The sequence below is a fragment of the Eublepharis macularius genome, chromosome 10 (assembly GCF_028583425.1).
Source record: "Eublepharis macularius isolate TG4126 chromosome 10, MPM_Emac_v1.0, whole genome shotgun sequence".
Lineage (NCBI taxonomy): Eukaryota > Metazoa > Chordata > Lepidosauria > Squamata > Eublepharidae > Eublepharis > Eublepharis macularius.
The window spans coordinates 53467943-53486450 of record NC_072799.1 but is presented as its reverse complement, the minus strand read 5'-3'; the positions used below and the strand labels follow the sequence as shown (position 1 = coordinate 53486450).

The following is an 18508-nucleotide window of genomic DNA, read 5'->3' as shown; positions in this document are numbered from 1 at the left end:
AAGCTCCAACCTCTGTTCCCAGTCATGGTGATGGATCCAGTGCCCAAAGAAGCTGTATGTGCTTAAGTGTATGCTTGGGGCTGGAACCAGCATGCTTTGCAGTGAGCGGAGGGGAGGTGGGGAGAGCAGCATGCCTGTTTCTGGTTTTCTTCTGTATATTCACTCACCCTCTACAGAGGTATGTCATGTGTACATGGTTAGACAGAATTTGATAGGTTTTCAAGTCGTCTATTGTACTGCAGCACAAGACTTAAAGATAGCTAAACAACCTACTCCCACAATAAGGTTGCCAATCTCCAGGTGGTGGCTGGAGATCCCCTGGGATTACAACTTTTTTTACTCAGAGAGGAGGGCTATATTGTATGGAAGTAATCGCAAAGAGCTGCTTCAGTAAAGAGGCACCACAGACTTTACTATGTGCTAGTATGTTCTATCTGTTGCTTTAAGTATGATCCTACTGAGTAGTTCTATGTTGTTTAATATGTCAGTCTTAAAATTGCTTATGCTCTGTTTCAGCATCTCTTCAGCTCTGTATTGGATTTCTGTTGGTTTTAAATCTTTGCAGATTTGTATTTCTATACCCTATCCTTGAAACTGACTGTAGTAACTCACACTGTGTAATCTGCCTTCAGGATCAGTGAGGAAGTCGGGGTATAAATGACATTAAAAATAATAAATAAATAAAATGGTCTTCGAGCCACCCTGGAAAAAATGGCAGCGTTGGAGGATGGACCCCGCTGAGGCCCTTCCCCTCCCTAATCTCCGCCCTCTCCAGGCTCCACCTCCCGGAATCTCCAGGAATTTCCCAACCTTGGAATGGTCGTGGCGCCCCTATGACTTGCAGGGAGACTCAGCGGACAGACACCGCTTAAACTCTGGAAGGAAAGCGCATACCTTTAAGCAAACAATTTTTAAAAAAGAATTCCAGAGTTGCAATGCACATACTGTCGCGGTTCTACAGCTTCTCGCCTCTAGAAGCGCCCAAAGCCATTCCGCCCGGGGAGGGGCCTTTTCCTCCGCCTCCTTCCCCTCCTCGGACTCCCACTTCCGGCGGCCGCCCAACTACAACTCCCATGACCACCCGGGCTGTCGGTTCGCTCTGAAAGTGAAAACAAACTTTCGCCTGCCCGTTCCACTGGAAGCCGCCGCGATTCGTTTCTCTTTTGTTTCCGCTCGATGCGCCAAAGGAGCCGTCGGGGCGCAGCCCTCGGCGGGAAGGAGCGCTGAGACCTCGCGGGCGGGAAGCGGAGCTCCGGCCTGGCCGAGCGGCGGCGGAGGAGCCGAGCCTCTTGCAGGAATCCCCCATGCGACCTGCAAGCGCCAGTCCGGTTCCTGCTGCGCCAGCCGCCGACGCCTGGGCGCTTGCCCGCCCGCCCCGCTCTCGGTAGCCCTGCCGAGTGGCTCCTCCGCCCCCTCCCGCTCCTGGACTAGCATGTGAGGCTAGTGGAAGGGATGCGCTTTCGCTGCCAGCCGAAGCAATAAATAAACATGGAGGCTGCTGCGAAGCCAGGCGGCCAGGAGGAGCAGAGCCACCCGGGCAGCGGCGGGGAGTCTCCCGCCGACGCGGCTATGGACAGCTACTTGCGATCTCAGGGATTCTACCGCAAGCGGGTGGCGAAGGACGGATCCTGCCTCTTCCGAGCCGTGGCGGAACAGGTAAGCCGCTGTGCGGAGCACGGGGAGGCGGGCGGGCGGCGAGCGCCCTTGGGTGGAGAAAGGCGTGCGCGGCCCCCTTCGGAACGAAGTTGCGCGCGAGGGCGCAGGCCCCGTCTGGCGCCGAAAGACCGCCGAGTGGCCCGGGGCGGCTAAGCGGCTGCAAGGGGCTGGGGGGGGGGGGGCGCGTCTGGTCTGGTTTGGTTTGCAGCAACGCTTTGGGCCGTGCCAACCCGAGGGCAGTTGGGGCAGTCACCTTGGGAAAGAGGGCGACCCGGGGAGGTACTCTGGGTGGAAACGAATCTCCGGCCCTTCCCCGGGGGAGCCTCTCGAAGGAACTTGCGGCGTGGGTCGGGCTCTGCCGGACGCCTTGGGCTGGTCTCTAAGGCAACAAAGCGCCCAGCCCTCCCTCGGCTCTGGTTCCGCTTGCCTTGGTGTTCGAATCGCTCCAGCGCCCATTTTCGGTTCGTCTCGCTCGCCCGCCCGCCTGCCGCTCGTTAACACGGGGGGGGGGGGCTCAACGAATCCCAGGCGGGGAGCGCCGAGAAAGGGGCTTGTTAAAGGCGGCAGCGGCGGCGCCAGGAGAAGCCAGGCGGAGGCGACCAGCGCGGAGCGTCTCTGGCTTTTTAAACCGGGAAACTCTCCCCGCGGGTCTTATGCTGGGCCGCGCGCACTTGTGGAGCTGCCCCCAGAACTGGGCCTGGAGGAGCGGGAGAGGCGGCCTGCTTGGGCGGGATGAAGGAGTGCCCCGAGGGCTGCCTTCGAGTTAAGGCAGCTTCCTGCCCCTGGAATGACTCAGTGCCTCCGGGTGGAGCCTGGATGCTGGGGTTGCCAACTCCGGGGTGGGAAATTCCTGAAGACTCGGAGGGAGGGAGGGGACCTCAGCAGGTATAATTCCATATGCTCCATCCCCCAAAGCAGTCTTTTCTCCAGGGGAACTGACCTTTGTAGTCTGGGGGGTCAGTTGTAATTCCGGGAGGTCCCCAGGCCCCACCTGGAGGTTGGCGATGATATTGTATGCTTTGGCTAGACTACTTGCAAGTTGGCTATATGAATCCTAAAGCTTGAGTCTAAGAACTGGGTTAGAGGCTTCTGGAGTCTCTGTCACAAACACACAAAGGCGTCTTAGGCAAGCCACTGGCAGCAGCCTCCGTTCTCTTCTCCATCACAATATGGGATAATTCTGACCCTCATTTGAAGGTTGCTGTAAGGATTGCATGAAGATAATATATGCAAAGTGTTTTGCCTGCTCTAAATCACATAATGACTGTAAATGAAGTAAGTAAGTGCTGTGAACACTAGGCCACTACTATAAATAATGGTATGCAAATATTAGTGGTGTTTTGCCATCAGTGCTAACCTTTGCACTCTGTTTTGAATGTCATTCAGTCCCATTGCAACAAGAGTATTAAAAGCACATCCATTCTGTCTGCTGGATTGAGTTTCAATCTTGTGGATGTAGTTGCTCCCAATTCATTTTTCAATTTTCCACTGATATGACGTATTTGATTTGCATATCTGCTATATGTACATGTAAGTTTGAAGCTCAGTAATGCCCTACTGTTTGTTGTCTGTTCGCTTGTAGCTTTTGTAACTTTATTTTCCTATCTGACCCTTTTCATTTTAAAATCTCCTCCAGGTTTTCGACTCTCAGTCTCAGCATATTGCCATTAGGATGTCCTGCATAAACTACCTGCGGAAAAACAGAGAGAAGTTTGAAGAGGTAAATAGGCACCGTTGCCTTGTGGATGGTCATCGCAGTCCAGGCAATTCCTTACCGGGTGTTATAGGTCTTTACTTTCGCTTATCTCTTCTTCTATTAGTTATTGGCTAAGGGCAAGGGTGAAATTAATGGATTGCTTTATTGCACTGGTTTATAGATGCTTAGAAGTCACCATATTCCTCTGACACCTGAAAGATTTGGGGAGGAGCTGTGGTGCATTCGACTTCTAGATCATGGAAGTATCTGCGTCTTTAGCAAATGTGCTGTAGTGGTTTCAGAGAGCTGCGGTTGTCTTCACTCTCCTTCCTGCATACTCCAAACCTCTTTGCTCTGCTCCTTTGTGGCTCTCAATTCTCATTCCCTTGGTCTTCTGTTGTCTTTCAGGGTGAGCTTTTGGCTTCGTTAGGACAAAAGTACCTGTCCACCATAACACATCTTGCTTGTGGGGCTTTGCCTTGCTTTGCATTTCCTTTTTCATGCCTGATTTAAATGTGAAAGTAGCTGAGGCAAAAAAAGCCATCCCCATGGGCTTTGTATTTGCCACAGTGTCAGATTTACACTGGCCTGCCCACTGGTGCAGGGCGTCTGACTTTGTACTTGCCACGGCTTCACCTTAACACTAGGCTGCTACCCATTCAAGGCATCTGTGTAGGTCTTGAAACTGGGTCTTGAATATTCATTTCCAGTCTGAATGAGGTGGTGGAATGGACACACCACTTCAAACTGTGGCCGGAGGATTACATTTTAGAATGTTCCCATAGAAACTCCCTGCAAATGGAAAACAAACAGCAAGCAAAAAGGGGAGGAGCAGCAGAAGCTTTCTGCTTGCTGTGGTAGCTTACTATTTTGCAAGGAGTTCTTATGCAAAGGAGCATTCAAAGCTGGAATCCACCGCCTGCAGCAATGGTCTGTTGTTCTTCTAATGCCTTGTTCTCTTGCATGTGTAAACAAAGCTCTAGAGCAGCGTTCCCAACCAAGGTTCTGCGGAACCCAGGGTTCCCTAGGATATTGTCTGGGGTTCCGTGAGAAATTATGAAATAAATAAATAAATAATTTGAAACTCTGAAACATTCTGAATATCCTTCAGTATTCCTGTAGAGTAAGAATTGTATTGTCGAAGGCTTTCACGGCCGGAGAACGATGGTTGTTGTGGGTTTTCCGGGCTGTATTGCTGTGGTCTTGGCATTGTAGTTCCTGACGTTTCGCCAGCAGCTGTGGCTGGCATCTTCAGAGGTGTAGCACCAAAAGACCTGCCAACATCTTTTCCACACTGTGACACTGAGAGATCTCTGTCTTTTGGTGCTACACTTCTGAAGATGCCAGCCACAGCTGCTGGCGAAACGTCAGGAACTACAATGCCAAGAGTAAGAACTGTTTGTCAAAAATTTGGCCAAGAATTCAACCTTTGTGCAAAAATAAACAAGCCCAAATATCACATTGAAGATAAGCCTTATATGGATTTTGGACATGAACTTCATTTTGATTTGATATTTGGGGGAAAAGATTAGATACAAGAAAAATGCTTAACTTTTTTTCTTATAAGCTGATGTATATAGCAGCTCTTTACAAATAAAATTTCCTGCAAATAATTTAGCATGAATTGAATGAATCATGCTCCCTGCCATCAACTTTTCTGGCCTGCGGGATTTGAAAAATCAATTTAGGGTTTCTTCCATGGGGAAAAAAGGTTGGGGAAGCATTGCAGTAGACCCAGCTAAGGAAGTGACTGGAAGGGGTGTGGCTGCATAACTTGGCAGTGGACGGATGCATGTTGTACAAGCGTGTTTATTTACCTGATGCTACTCTTCGGAGTGTACCTCTGAGATTCGCTTAAGTCTCGAGGTCAGATCTGAGCCTGGCTCATAAGCCCAAGGCTGTTTTCATGCAATGTTTTCATGCAATGTGCACATTGCACATTCTCAATCATATGGAGCATGCCGGTGAGGCTCGGTACTTCTGAGATATGGTGTTAACTTTTTGGCAGCTGTTTCTCCAGTCCTGGAGGCACTCCTAAGCTTCAGCAATTATTGGAGATTCATACGGACAAGCAGTGGCAATATTTGGGAGAGGGCCAAATGACACATTATGTGGGTCTGGTTATGGTTATGCTTTGGTCAGTAACAGATGACCCTCAGAGGTTCTGTAAAATTGTTCACATTTTGAGTTGAAGACTAGAGCCTACTTCAGATTTCAGCTGGTAGAGAGGGAGTGGCCATGAGCATGCTGGTCCCCCCTCTCCCGCTCAGTGCATTCTTGCTGGCTTGTGAATATGGGGTCTCTGTGTGTTTACCGTCCTTGTGATTTGGAACATTGCCTTTTGAAACATTCCTCATTGCAGGGGTGGAGCCTGTATGCATACACTTCCTGTGCATGGAGATTCTGTGCTTGTGAGCCCACAATCATGTATAGCTGGGGGAGTGGGGGCCGGTGCACTTTTTGCTCTCTTCACCTTTATGCATCTTGATGTTTAACGTGTAATGCTAGCCTGATCTCCTCAGAACTTGGAAGCTAAGCCAAGGTGGCCCTGGTTAGTACATGGATGTGAGACCACCAAAGTAGTCCTGGGTTACTTGCTACACAGAGGCGTGGCAAGTTACCTTTGTTTGTCTCCTGCCTTGAAAACCCTACAGGGTCGCCATAAGCCAACTGTGACCTGATGGTACTTTCCACCACCAGTGTCATCTGTAGAGTGATTACATTAATTTTTGTAACTGCTCAAATGTGGCTGAGTTGAGAGTAGAGAAGGGCTAGGAACTGTTCATGAGAGAGAAATCTTTTATAGTGGTAGGCAGTTTTTCTAATTTACTGGTGTCATGTAGGAGCTAAGAGAAAGAGCTCCGGGAAGACCCTTGTTCAAATTTTGCCTCTGCTATGAACGCACTTGGTTACAAGATCACGTGTGTGAAGTGCTTGGACCACTGACAGTGATATATAAATGCAACATAGGCCACAAAACAATACTGAGGATTGGCTGGTACAGTGAAGAAGGCATTGAAGGCTTTGTTCTATGGGCAGTGCTTAATTTATGTTGGGGCTCTCTTAGGCCTTGGCTCCAACACTCACTTTTGATGCCAGGACTTGCCTCTGAACTCTGTGAGACAGGAATAAGGCTCAGAGTGCATATCTCTCACCACAGGGCAAGCAGAGAAGTCCCTTCAAATTGGGGGTTAGATGAGGATTTCCAGGTCAGGTCTTGGCTACAGGCAGACTTGAATCCTGGCATGTCTCTTTCCAGAAATTAAGCACAGTCCTTGTGTCACAATGCTACTAATAAAATCTTTTCTTACTATGCTTTAAAGTTTATAGAGGGACCATTTGAAGAATATTTGAAAAGCCTAGAAAATCCACAGGTATGTATTGTTGGATTAAGTTTATATCACATGTCAAGATAAACTTTATCTAATTACTACTGGTGTATGCAGTCTGTTGAAAAGACTCCTAAAAGTTGAACATGAAATAAGTATAAGTGTGCCTAGCATTTTGCTGCTACTCAGGAGTCACTCTCTTTAGTCCTGGAAATGGCCCTCTCTGTGGGTGATGGCAGAATCTACAAAAGGGTCTGTAGTACTTGTTATGAGACTTCTTTACTTTTGAATTGCCAGGAGCTTCTAAGTCCTTTGGATGTGGGGATTGTTCTGTGCTGGCTGTTGCTGCTTGTGAAGGAAAAAAAGGGAGAGACAAAATGGCCCTCAAAGGCAGTAATTTATTGTTGAGCTTAAGCTACCCAATACAGTTTAGTGACAGCCTTGCTTTGGGTCTTTAATTAACCCACTAATTAAAACAATTCTCTCAAGTATACTCTAAGAGAACTAGTATAGCTAGAGACATGAAGAACTATTGCTCTTGTAGAAGATGGTCATTAACAACTTAACCTATAACAAATTCTCTTTTGAATGCCAGTTAAGGCTTCTCTCCATGCTTTTGATTCCACCCCCCCTGGTAATACCATTTCCTTGCTCTGCTGGCTGGAATATAAGATGCCATTCTCTCCTTAGAATGTTGTCTTCCAGACGCAGCTGTTCCCTCATCTGGGGTGGAGAATGAAATTCTGCTAGGACCATGTAAGAATCATCCATATCCGCAGTGGGAATACTGCCCTCTGTTCTGCCATGCTTGTATTATTTCTCCTTCTCCTCAGTCTCGAGTAGTCTCAGTTGACTGGGGGTAAGGTGGAAGGATGGAATGCAGTTCCAATCCCATCTACCCTCAGATTAGGCTACTGTGTGGTTGGGGCCAAGGGAATGTTTTCAGTGCTGCCATAACTCTTCTGAAATTTTCACCTTGACTTTCAAAGCAGACATGTTTTTTGTTGTTGCAAACAAAAACAATTAACGTTTTTCGTGGGCACAGTCCAGTCCGTCCCCCTCAACTGCCACTGGGGGCATGTGTAGTTCTTTGTGAGGAGGAAGGGAGGGGGATTGTGCTGAGGAGAATAGCATGCGCAGGAAACAGAAATCAGTCTGGGACAGGACTTTGGGTTGAGGTGTTATTTTTTGTGGCCTATATCTTTGCAGTTTGAAGGGGATGTATGTAGACTTGGGAATATCCTTTTCATATTGTTTGAATTAGAGTAAAAAAAAATTGCATAACTGACAGAACTGTAATTCTGATACCAATGCAGTGAATGGACATTGTTTGAAATATAAGAAAATTGGTGACATGAGTGTGATATGTAATAGCCAGAGACCGATTTCTTAAAAATGGCTACTGAGGTACTCGACCATTCCTGACTCTTTAAGATTAAAACTGCTTCTGAGTAGCCTCTGCAAAAGCTGCATTGTGGACATGGCAAACTTTTGTTTTACTGTTATTTTTAATTCTTAAGTTTTGTTTATAGTGTATGGCCTATGGGGTGTTAAGCTTGAATAAACTAAACTGTTGTGGGTGTATGTCACTGAGGAATGACCGTGCTTTTCATTGGAGCAGACAGAAGAAAGAGGGCCAGATAGATGATGCTATAGCTTAACCTACGTGTATTCTTCCACAGAGATGCATTTTAGTGCATGTCTTTTTTTCCTTTGATGCAGGAATGGGTTGGACAAGTGGAAATAAGTGCCCTTTCTCTTATGTACAAGTAAGGAATCTTTCTGATATATTTACAAGTGTGAAGTATAAACTTGAGCTTGCTGGAAAAATACAGGACAAATGGGAACTAGCAATGTAGGGATGCTGTCCTAGAGTCTCCTATAGGAAAAGGGTGTTTTGAAGGATGCAATTTATCCCCATCTCCATCTTATTTCAAGCAACTATCTTCCCAAAACGTAACTGCTATTTTTTTAAAGTCTGTTTTGATAGGCACTAAAAGGCCTCTCTGAGGAAGTCAGCCCTGGTTTGAATGTCTGGGTGGTGGGTGAAGAATTCGTACACCAGATATCCATAGCTCTTGTGCTGACATGCAAAGCAAGCTCACTTTGCCCCAGTCGCAGTACAGTTTAAACAAGACCCTGAGCTTGTGCAAAGTGGCATGGAGAAGCTTGTTGTCTTTCCATCCCCTTTCTGTGTGCATGTGTGCACAAAGGGATGTGGTGAGGTGGGGAGAGAAGTAGACCAGCAAAGCCTTGGGGCCACCACGGTAAAAGCTGTGGGATATGGTACTTGTCCATTTATGACCATCCTGGGAGTGTGTTCTGTAGGTTCTTGGGTGATCAGTGTGAAATCCTACATATGAGAGTCTTCAAATGGGAGAAGGAGGGAGTTAGTGAAAAAAACCCTCTTCACACACACTCCATGGTAGCAGAAATGCCCTTCTACTGGTAGAAGACGACTTAGGGCCTGATCCAAACATTTTTTTTAAAAGACTGGTGCTTTGAGATTTTTGGGAATACACTAAGGATATGAAAGCAGACTAAATATTCAAGAAATCTAGAGCAAGTACATAAGGATTAATAGAGAGATAGTAGAAATACAGGCAAGGAAATAAAGGAAAGAATAAGCTTAGGGAAGGGGAGTAGCTGAGGGAATGATGTTGCAGATGGTAGTAGTAGTCAGGTTAGCCTGGGCTACTGGCAAAACTGTACAAGAATTTGGTAGATGTTTTGTGTTATATCCACATGGCTCTGTCTAAACAGTTTTCAAAGGAGGGTCATAAATACTTTCATGCCTGGTTACTTTAGTGGTATTAAGTAGTACTTTAAAAACCAGTATTTTAATAATTTTTCCCCCTTGTATGTTCTGCTAGGAAAGATTTTATAATATATCGAGAACCAAATTCTGTTCCTTCACACGTAACTGAAAATGGCTTTCCTGATAAGGTATGGTCAATATTAAGCTAACCAATCCTACAACTGACATTAAATGGTGCTGAGGTTTTAGTTGGTCTGCCTCAGGATTTACATATACACATACATAGTTTTGTATAGAGAGCCTATTTGGTGTAGTGGTTAAGAGCAGCGGGATTCTTATCTGGAGAATTGGGTTTGATTCCCCACTCCTCCACTTGAAGCCAGCTGGGTGACCTTGGGGTCAGTCACAGCTTCCTGCAGCTCTCTCAGCCCCACCCATCACACAAGGTGTCTGTTCTGGGAATAATAACATGCTTTGTAAACCACTTTGAGTGGGTGTTAAGTGGCCCTAAGGGCAGTATATAAGTTGAATGTTTTAAAAAAAGTAAAGGCAAGGCTAGTTTTTTAAAAATGCTCTGTTTTTAAAGTAAACATCTTTAGATGTGGATAAGGGTACTCTAGTTTAGAACGTTAAAGAAGACTAGCAGTATAATATATACACATTTTGAACTGGCAGACTTGCTGATGAGGAAGTAGGATGTTGAAGTAGTTCAAATAGACTAGCCTGGGAGAGGGAGATAGCACCTCTGAATGCTCTGTTAGTGAGGGAGAATATTTAATCCACTCTGTTGCCTTCCTTGCTGGTTTTCCACTTGCAGGGAACCTTTAATGCAGGAGAGCATTTAAAAAAATTAGAATCCCGCACCTGCCTTCTGAAGTGGTTCATTCTCCTAACTCACTCTTCCATATGTGAAAGCCCAGGCTCAATTTAATCTTAATCTAACCCATATGAGTGTACTTCACTCTGGCATCCTTTTAAAAAATTATATCCAGTAAAGTGATCTTAAATATGGAGCTGCAAATAATTCTGTGTACCAAAGTAGTATGTTGCTTTAAAAGAGTTGTTCATTTTTTGTCACTTGATAGATTTTTATAGTTGAATTTATTTGACGAGGGTTTCTTCTGCTGTTTTCTAGGTATTACTGTGCTTTTCAAATGGAAGTCATTATGATATTGTCTATCCTATAGAATATACACTCAATGCTGCACTTTGCCAGTGTAAGTACAGTTTGGTTTGGAATGTTGTTGTGAAAATTGTGGGCAGAGCAGTTCACTCAGCTGAAGATTCTCTCTTTTTTAGCACTTGGTGTGGTGGTTCCGACTGCTAGAATGATAGTAAAGAGTCCAGTAGCACCTTTAAGATTAACCAACTTTATTGTAGCATAAGCTTTGGAGAACCACAGCTCTCTTCGTCAGATGCATGAGCGAATAGAGCTGTGGTTCTTGAAAGCTTATGCTACAATAAAGTTGGTTAGTCTTAAAGGTGCTACTGGACTCTTTACTATTTTGCAACTACAGACTAACACGGCTAACTCCTCTGGATTTATGACTGCTAGAAAGTTAAACTTGCTCTTAAACTAAGAAGTGTTCAGCTTTTGGTGATAAACAATTGAGGCTACTACAATGCAAGATGTAAAACCTGAACTGTTTTCCAATACATGGAAAACTGGCACGCTCATTCCATTGCTTGTGCCTAGAGAACATGTGTTTTCCAGTGCTCACCTCAGGTTTAATCTTCTGCACACAAAACTGAACATTAAAGCTTGTTAACATGTTAATACTTGTAAAAAAAAATCAGTAGCAGATATGAAATTATTATGGTTACCATTGTCATTTATACTCTACCTCTCTCCCTAGTGGGGATCCAAAGTGGCTTACATTGTTCTCGCTTTCATTTTTTCCTCACAACAACCCTGTGAGGTTGGTTAGGCTAAAAGAGAGTGACTAGCCCAAGGTCACCCAGAGAGCTTCCATGTCAGAGTGGGGATTTGAACCTGGGCTTCCCAGTCCAACACGTTAACCACTATACCATGCTAGTGTAATATACGATGACAAATTTCAGTCAGTAAGTGAATTACAACAATATGATAATATCAGGCAATGAGTAATTGGATTACAAAATATGATAACATTTGGATCTAACTGCAGAGGTTCTGAGTAAAGCAGCTTTGGGCTAGGACAGATTAAAAACAGGACACCACCACATGCAAACATATCTGTTTAAGACAACCTATGAAGGGAAATGCTTAATAAATGTCACCTCCTGAGCTGAACCATTGTGTGACAGCTTTGCTCCTTCTATAAGAATGCCCCCTTGAATCATTCTGTTTTGTATGATAGAATGAGCGTGTTCATGTTTAAACATTAACATTTTGGTAGATGAAATGGTTGCTTTATTCAGTAAAATTGATAACTGTTGCAGTGCTATCAGTAGACCCTGTTGAATATGTACATTTTTATTGTGTGTTTGATACTTACTTGAGCTCTTTGATCTAAATTTTAGGATTTAGGAAATTTTAAAGTAAATCTCCTTGTACTAACCCTAAAGATGCACAAGTTTGAGTAGTTTGTGGTGATGCAGTGTGGCGATTTGTCTTAAAAATCTCCAGTGTAGTGCCCGTGGAGCAGCTCTGGCTCCTCCCAATTATTCCTTTTGTCTTCCCTGTAACTGACCCACTTAAAAAGTAAGGCAGTAGGTGTGTGCAGTGGAAAGGATGGCCAGAGGACCCAGGAAAGAAACTGTGGAAGCAGTGGCTGTTTTTATCTCCTGTTTCATTGCAGATTTCAAAGGAGTAAAAGCTGCCTTGAGCAGGTCTACAGAGGGGTGGCTTATCAGTCCTCTAAATAAATACATAAATAATGTGACTATTCAGGTTATTACTTGATAAACCTGTGACAGAAAGTATTATGGAAATCCCAGATTACTTTTGCTTGCCTAAGAATTGAAAGTTTTGAAGACACATTGAGGTTTACCAAGATGGTGGGCCATTAGCGTTTGTTTTACAGTATACGCAAGCAGAAAAATAATTGTCTTATGCCAAATGTCATACAAATGTTGCTCATGGTTTTTTATTGGTTGTACTGGAACTGGAACTCTGGTTTCTTTGGCTGGTAATTTAACACCCACTGCAAAAATGCATGAAGCAGATCAGGTGCATAACACTTCTGAAGAGCAATCTGCTATCTAGATTTATTTTCTCTAGTTCTCTTAAAAATAATCTCATCACAGATTTTTTGTTTTAAATAAGACTGCTTAGCATTGCAACCCATGGGTTAGGACCCTAAAGTGGGTCAAGGAATCTTACCTGCTGAGCTGTGATCCCCTGTAGAACTGCCGAATTGGTTTTGCTGCTGAAGTACATTCTGAGAGAGAGAGACACACATGCCGTGCCATGCTTCCTCTTTTTCCTCTCTGCATGCGTGCTGAGAGGAGCAGCAAGTGAGTTCAGATAATGATAAAGATTCCTCCTTGCCTTGTCCTTCACTATGTTATACCTTCTGCTGCTCAGCTCAGTTGAAGTTTCTTGTCCCTGACACGCTCAGTCTTCTCCCCATAGCCTTATCTGTGACACCGTTGAGGTCATCACTCACCCCCCCCCACCTTCTCCGGTCATATAACTACGTATCTCACTTGTGCAATTTATTGGGTCTGGAAAGGTTAAAGATCACTGGACTGTGTGTAAGTCTTGTTTGTTGTTTTTATCCCCACTAGCTATTCTCTATGAATTGCTGTATGAGAAAGTGTTTGGTATCAATGTGGGTAAAATATTAGAAGAACTAGGCCTTCCTGATGTGACGAAAGATGGCAACAGGAGCTGCGAAGAGTCTGAGTCAGAAGATGAAAACACAGAGTAAGTCTGCATATGTGAAGTGCAAAAAGGACGTCTCGGGTATTTGTAGTTATTAACCCAGAATGGGAATCTAAACTTTTTTTTTCTATGAGAGGAATCTGTACGTTTTACTTTCTCCTTGAAACCACTCTTCTTTCATATTTTATGCCTTTTAAAGATTCTTGTTCTTGAGCAGGACTGTATCTAAGTTGCTACCAAAATCACCATTGGGTAGAGAAAGAACATCTGTGGGGGATTGAAGTCTCTATTCTTAAAAACACTTGTATGTCTGCAGCCTTAGATTCCCCTGAGTCAGAGTGCTTGTTGTATTGCACTGTGTAGGATCCTGTTGCTGACGGCCTGGAACAGCTCTTGGTTTGCTGTCATGATAGGACCCAACTAAAACAATCCTTCTGCTGTTGCTGTGTTAGTGCTTCATTCTTTGGACCTGTTTGTGTAACAGGAGCATGATAGCCCCCACACATAGTGTCTTGAAGTTGATAGTGATGTGGCTTGTTTTCTGGAATATTCTAGTAGAACTGGATTTTTAATGGCATGTCAGACATAGGTGGTTGGCTCTTCTGCCCCCAAACACAAGGTACTGCTTTAGTTGTTAGGCTGCAAGCCATTATTTTGTGATGCAGAAGATGACATACCCTTAGACCTTGTCTTGTGCATGTTTGCTCAGAAGTAAGGCCAGCTGATGTCACATGGACTTATTGTCAAGCGAGCGCAGAGCATTTCAGTCGTAAGTATTCACAGGATACGAGTCCTGTGAGTATGATGAATTTTTAAACAAAATTACATCCTTGCCTGTAAATCTTCATTTGGAAAAGAATGCTAAGGAGTTGAAAGATTTCATGTATTTTTCCATAATTGTCTTTAGTTAAGATAGATAGGTGTAAGGAACAGTAGTCTAGCTTAGTTTATAGAATGACATTGCCCTTCTTTTTTGAAAACAATAAATCAGCTGCAAGACATCTTCATAGTTCAGCTGTTCAGTAATATTGGTCACTGGGTTCCATAGTTGGGGAGGGTTGGGGAAGCTTTGCTTGGTGCTTGATGTGTAAAAAGTTTTTGTTCGTTTGTCTTAAAACTTTTTATTCTTTTTATTGACTCTTTTGACGTTGGAGGTTCTTGGGCTCTTCTGAAGGGTTTGTTTCCAGTTTCAAATGTTAACAGCTTGGCAGGGCTGGATTGAGGGGGGGGCAGGGGGGTAGTCTGCCCCTGGCGTCACCAGGGAGGGGGCGCCGGGAGCAGCTGCCAGAGGGCGCAGGCAGCAGTGCAGGCCAAATTTTTAATTTTTAAAAATTATTATTAATGTTGAATTAGTTTACAACATATAACTCACAAAACAACATTAACAAACTTCAACAGATGTTTAAAACAGTTCATTGTAACCATATCATAAGTTATTAACTTACATTAAATTAACAAGTAAAAATGTTATTATAGCAAAAGCAGTATTAAATAGAACTTTATCTGGGTAAGACTACCACAAACCCCACATTTCCATATCTAGGATATCTTGATAGGGCAATTTTGTTAACAAAAGCTCTTTTTTAGAAAGGAATTCTAAAAAAGGTTCCCATTTAGTATAGAAGTTTGAGATACCCGTGGGGTTAATTTGGAGGTATAATTTTTCTGTGATTTTTTCCATTAAAAGTAGATCCCAAATTTTGTTAAACCTGGTGTTGATCGTAGGGATTTCTTTTGATTTCCACTATAGGGCTAATGAGGTTTTCGCTGCTTGAAGCAATGTGAAAATTAGGTCTCTTCTAATGGAAGGTATACTTTGATCATTCCAGATTTCTAAAAAAATAGTTTCTGGTTTTAGAGGTAGTTCATATGTAGTAATAAGCTGTATCTGATTTAGGATCTTGTTCCAAAATTCTTCAACACGTTTGCACTCCCACCAACAATGTGAATAGCTACCTATATCCCCACATTGTTTCCAACATAAAGGGGACTGTTTTGAGTAAATTTTAGATAGTTTCTGGGGTGTAAGGTACCAAAAATTAACAATTTTGTAAGATTGAAGTGTAGTATTAATAGCCTTAGAATTAAATTATCTCGAGTTCCAAGTTGATAGGTTTTAACAGCCTGATCTACAACATAATCAAACTAACTTGATTGGATTGTAGATATCTGAGTTCTGCTGAAGTTGGTGTCTGAATGGCTAAAATGCAGGTACTCCCATTGGATTTTTAAAAATCGATTTAGTGACTCAATTTTACTTCCTGAGTTTCAAGGGTTTAAAAAAAACCAATCCTGTGGGAGTACTTGCATTTATCACATTCCATTGATCATCGAACGATTGGAATGGAGAGTGGTAACTTGAGGGTGCCAGTACAGTGGTCTTGCATGACTCAGAATTTTCTTCCGTCCTTTTCTACTTTTAACAGAAATGAAATGGCTGCAGCTACTGATGTGAATGAATTGAAGCTTTTGGTGAGCAAGAAGGTAGGTACTTTCATAGTGCGAAGTTCTGCATCTCTGTTTCTTGCCTGGAAGGATGTTAGCGTAGTTATTTAGAAGCGTGATTAAAGTTTGTATGTTAAAGTTTCAGTTACGTACATCCTGTTGAATGCAAGATTTGTGGGGTTTGGTGGGATGCAAATGTGCCTGATTTTCTCTCGTTGTTCCTTTTTTCATAATGCTTTTTGGGAAGAAAATAGTTTGCTCCATTAGTCAAACTATTTAAAAAATGATCAGAAAAGGGAAACAAATTTTAGTTGCTAAGCAGTGATTGGGTTTTGACTAATTGTCATAAAGGTTATACTGTCTAGTAACATTATAAAGTGTTACATATATATGTAGATACTCAAATGTGTGTGGTGCTGATTTAAAAGTTGATAGACCAGGTAATGTGTCCACATGTCCTGTATGATTTGTTCATATCCATGTGGTGGTGTTGGGTCACCTGTTGATCTGAGTATTCTTCTTTTGTATAGCAGAGTACCCAAAATGAGAAACCTGCTTCTATCAACTTACCTGCAAAAGTTCTTCGGTCTCTCAATCCAACAGTTTACCACAATATTGAATATGCCAACTGGCAACAGTCAAAACGAGGTAAAGTCTAACATTTGAGAGTAGGACCCTGGTAGGGAGTGGGAATGAAGCATTTTTCCTGAATCTACCAAATAGTATATCACACATTTTATTTGTGCTTGCAGATCAGCAAAAGCGAGATTTTTCTATTGCTGCTGGCATGCAGTATTCAGTTGGAGATAAATGTAAAGTAGGTGTTATTGAGCAAGTTGTCATTCCACTTCCTACTTTGCCTTTCTTCTCTCACCCATGCAGCCACACTCTTTCCCATAGGGTTGCCACCTTTTTCTGGATACAAGCTTTGTGCTTTTAACAGTAGACACAAAAAGGCAGAAGATCAATATGGGCCTGAAGATGTAGTGGTGGGAGAGCATGCTCGAATCGGAGTCACAGAGCATCTCCAGGGAGAAAAGGTGGCAGTCCTATTTTTACTTCATCTTTCCTCTCTTGTTCTTACTGCTCCTGGCTTTCTGATTCCACCTCACTTGTCCTCTCCAGCTTTCTGGAGCAGGGTATAGGTGAACATCCTTGAAATCTTTACTTGCAAGGTTTGTTCAACAAAACCTAAACTCGGGATTCGCTCATAGCTTTTCGGAGTACCTAAAAAAGCAAGGTGGTTAATGAAAAAATCTTGCACATGGTCCACCCCCTTCCCCGCGATAACCTTTAGTATTCAAAACACTGCTTGACAAATGAAATCTTTTGTATGATTATTTAAAAGGGGCAATACTTTGGGCTTCCTTGAAAAGCATGCTGTTCAGTGAAACCCTTTTTTAACCACTGAAGAAATGTATGCATTGCTCCATGTTTTGGTGCCGATAGTTCAGCATGACCCACCCTTCATGGGTGACAATCCAGTTAGTTCTGCTTATCATGTCTTAAACTACACCTTTCTTGGTTGTTGGGGGTTTTCCGGGCTGTATTGCCGTGGTCTTGGCATTGTAGTTCCTGACGTTTCGCCAGCAGCTGTGGCTGGCATCTTCAGAGGTGTAGCACCAAAAGACAGAGATCTCTCAGTGTCACAGTGTGGAAAAGATGTAGGTCATTTGTATCTACTCAGGAGGGGTGGGGTTGAGCTGAGTCATTCTGTAAGAGTTTCCCAGGGTGTGGAATGCTAATGGCGGGAGGCTTCACTGTAACCTGAGGAGGTTCTTTTGCATATGGATTGGTGCTTGATGTGCTAATCTTCTCTGCAGGGCTATTGTCGGGTGTGGAGTGTTTTGTTGGCCTGGTGTTTTTCAGAACTGGAGCCCATGCTCTGTTCATTCTTAAGGTTTCTTCTTTCCTGTTGAAGTTTTGCTTATGCTTGTGAATTTCTTTTGGTGCTACACCTCTGAAGATGCCAGCCACAGCTGCTGGCGAAACGTCAGGAACTACAATGCCAAGACCACGGCAATACAGCCCGGAAAACCCCCAACAACCATCGTTCTCCGGCCGTGAAAGCCTTCGACAATACATCGTACACCTTTCTTGATTATATCTGATTTTATGTTTATCCCACTCTGTCATCTTTCTACAGTTGGGAGTGGTCTTTACCGATTCTGAATGGTGCAAATTCTCTCTTTGGTCAGTGGGCCTGGTCTCTCTTTTTTAACATTGTCCGCTCCTATCTTTTTGTTGCTTGTCACTTTAAGTATGACTATATCTCCTATGGGAATACTCTCCATATATCTGATGAAGTGAGCTCAGACTTGCAGCAGCTTATGCCGAAATAAATTCTGTTAATCTTTAGGTTCCCACTGAACCTTCTGTTTGATTTTCTTAAAACAGATTAACATGGGATTTATTTCCATATAGATTAGAAGTTTGAGTTGCATAAAAGAGGTTGTATGGAGAGGGCTATGTTTTGCCTCACTTAAATGGGGGCTACAATAGTAAGAACTTAATTCTCTTCAATACATCATCCCATTTTAATACTTTTTTTGTCTGTTAGCATTTCAGAATATTGGTAGGGAGGAAAAAATTGGCTCTTAGTCTGGCAGGTGGGAATGGGTATGAAGTAGAAGTCCTAACTGATGTTCAACTCTGCCTGTCCTTTGCTTCTGGATGGCAGCGTTTTCCCTTTTCCATAGTATATGTGATATCTTGGGTACTAAGCATGCAGACAGAGTGGAGGGGAACTTGGGGATTAATGTAAAGCTGCTGATATCTCCTTAATAGATGGGAATATATTCCCTCACGGTTCCCAG

At 43.4% G+C, this 18508-nt stretch overlaps 1 protein-coding gene across 4 annotated transcripts in view; it reads left to right on the top strand.

Annotated features, from left to right (window-relative positions):
- The first annotated feature begins 1130 nt into the window (after positions 1 to 1130).
- OTUD4 (OTU deubiquitinase 4) overlaps positions 1131 to 18508 on the top strand; it is a 30751-nt gene continuing 13373 nt past the window's right edge. For 2 of the 4 annotated variants that reach the window (XM_054990527.1, XM_054990525.1), the window contains exons 1-10: positions 1131 to 1656; positions 3293 to 3376; positions 6676 to 6726; positions 8404 to 8450; positions 9555 to 9627; positions 10575 to 10656; positions 13151 to 13289; positions 15674 to 15731; positions 16226 to 16340; positions 16445 to 16509. In XM_054990527.1, the coding sequence (XP_054846502.1) occupies positions 1489 to 1656; positions 3293 to 3376; positions 6676 to 6726; positions 8404 to 8450; positions 9555 to 9627; positions 10575 to 10656; positions 13151 to 13289; positions 15674 to 15731; positions 16226 to 16340; positions 16445 to 16509 (882 nt within the window). In that variant the 5' untranslated portion in view covers positions 1131 to 1488. Of the gene's footprint in view, positions 1657 to 3292; positions 3377 to 6675; positions 6727 to 8403; positions 8451 to 9554; positions 9628 to 10574; positions 10657 to 13150; positions 13290 to 15673; positions 15732 to 16222; positions 16341 to 16444; positions 16510 to 18508 lie in introns of all 4 variants that reach the window. The other 2 variants (XM_054990526.1, XM_054990524.1) reach the window with 1 other exon arrangement.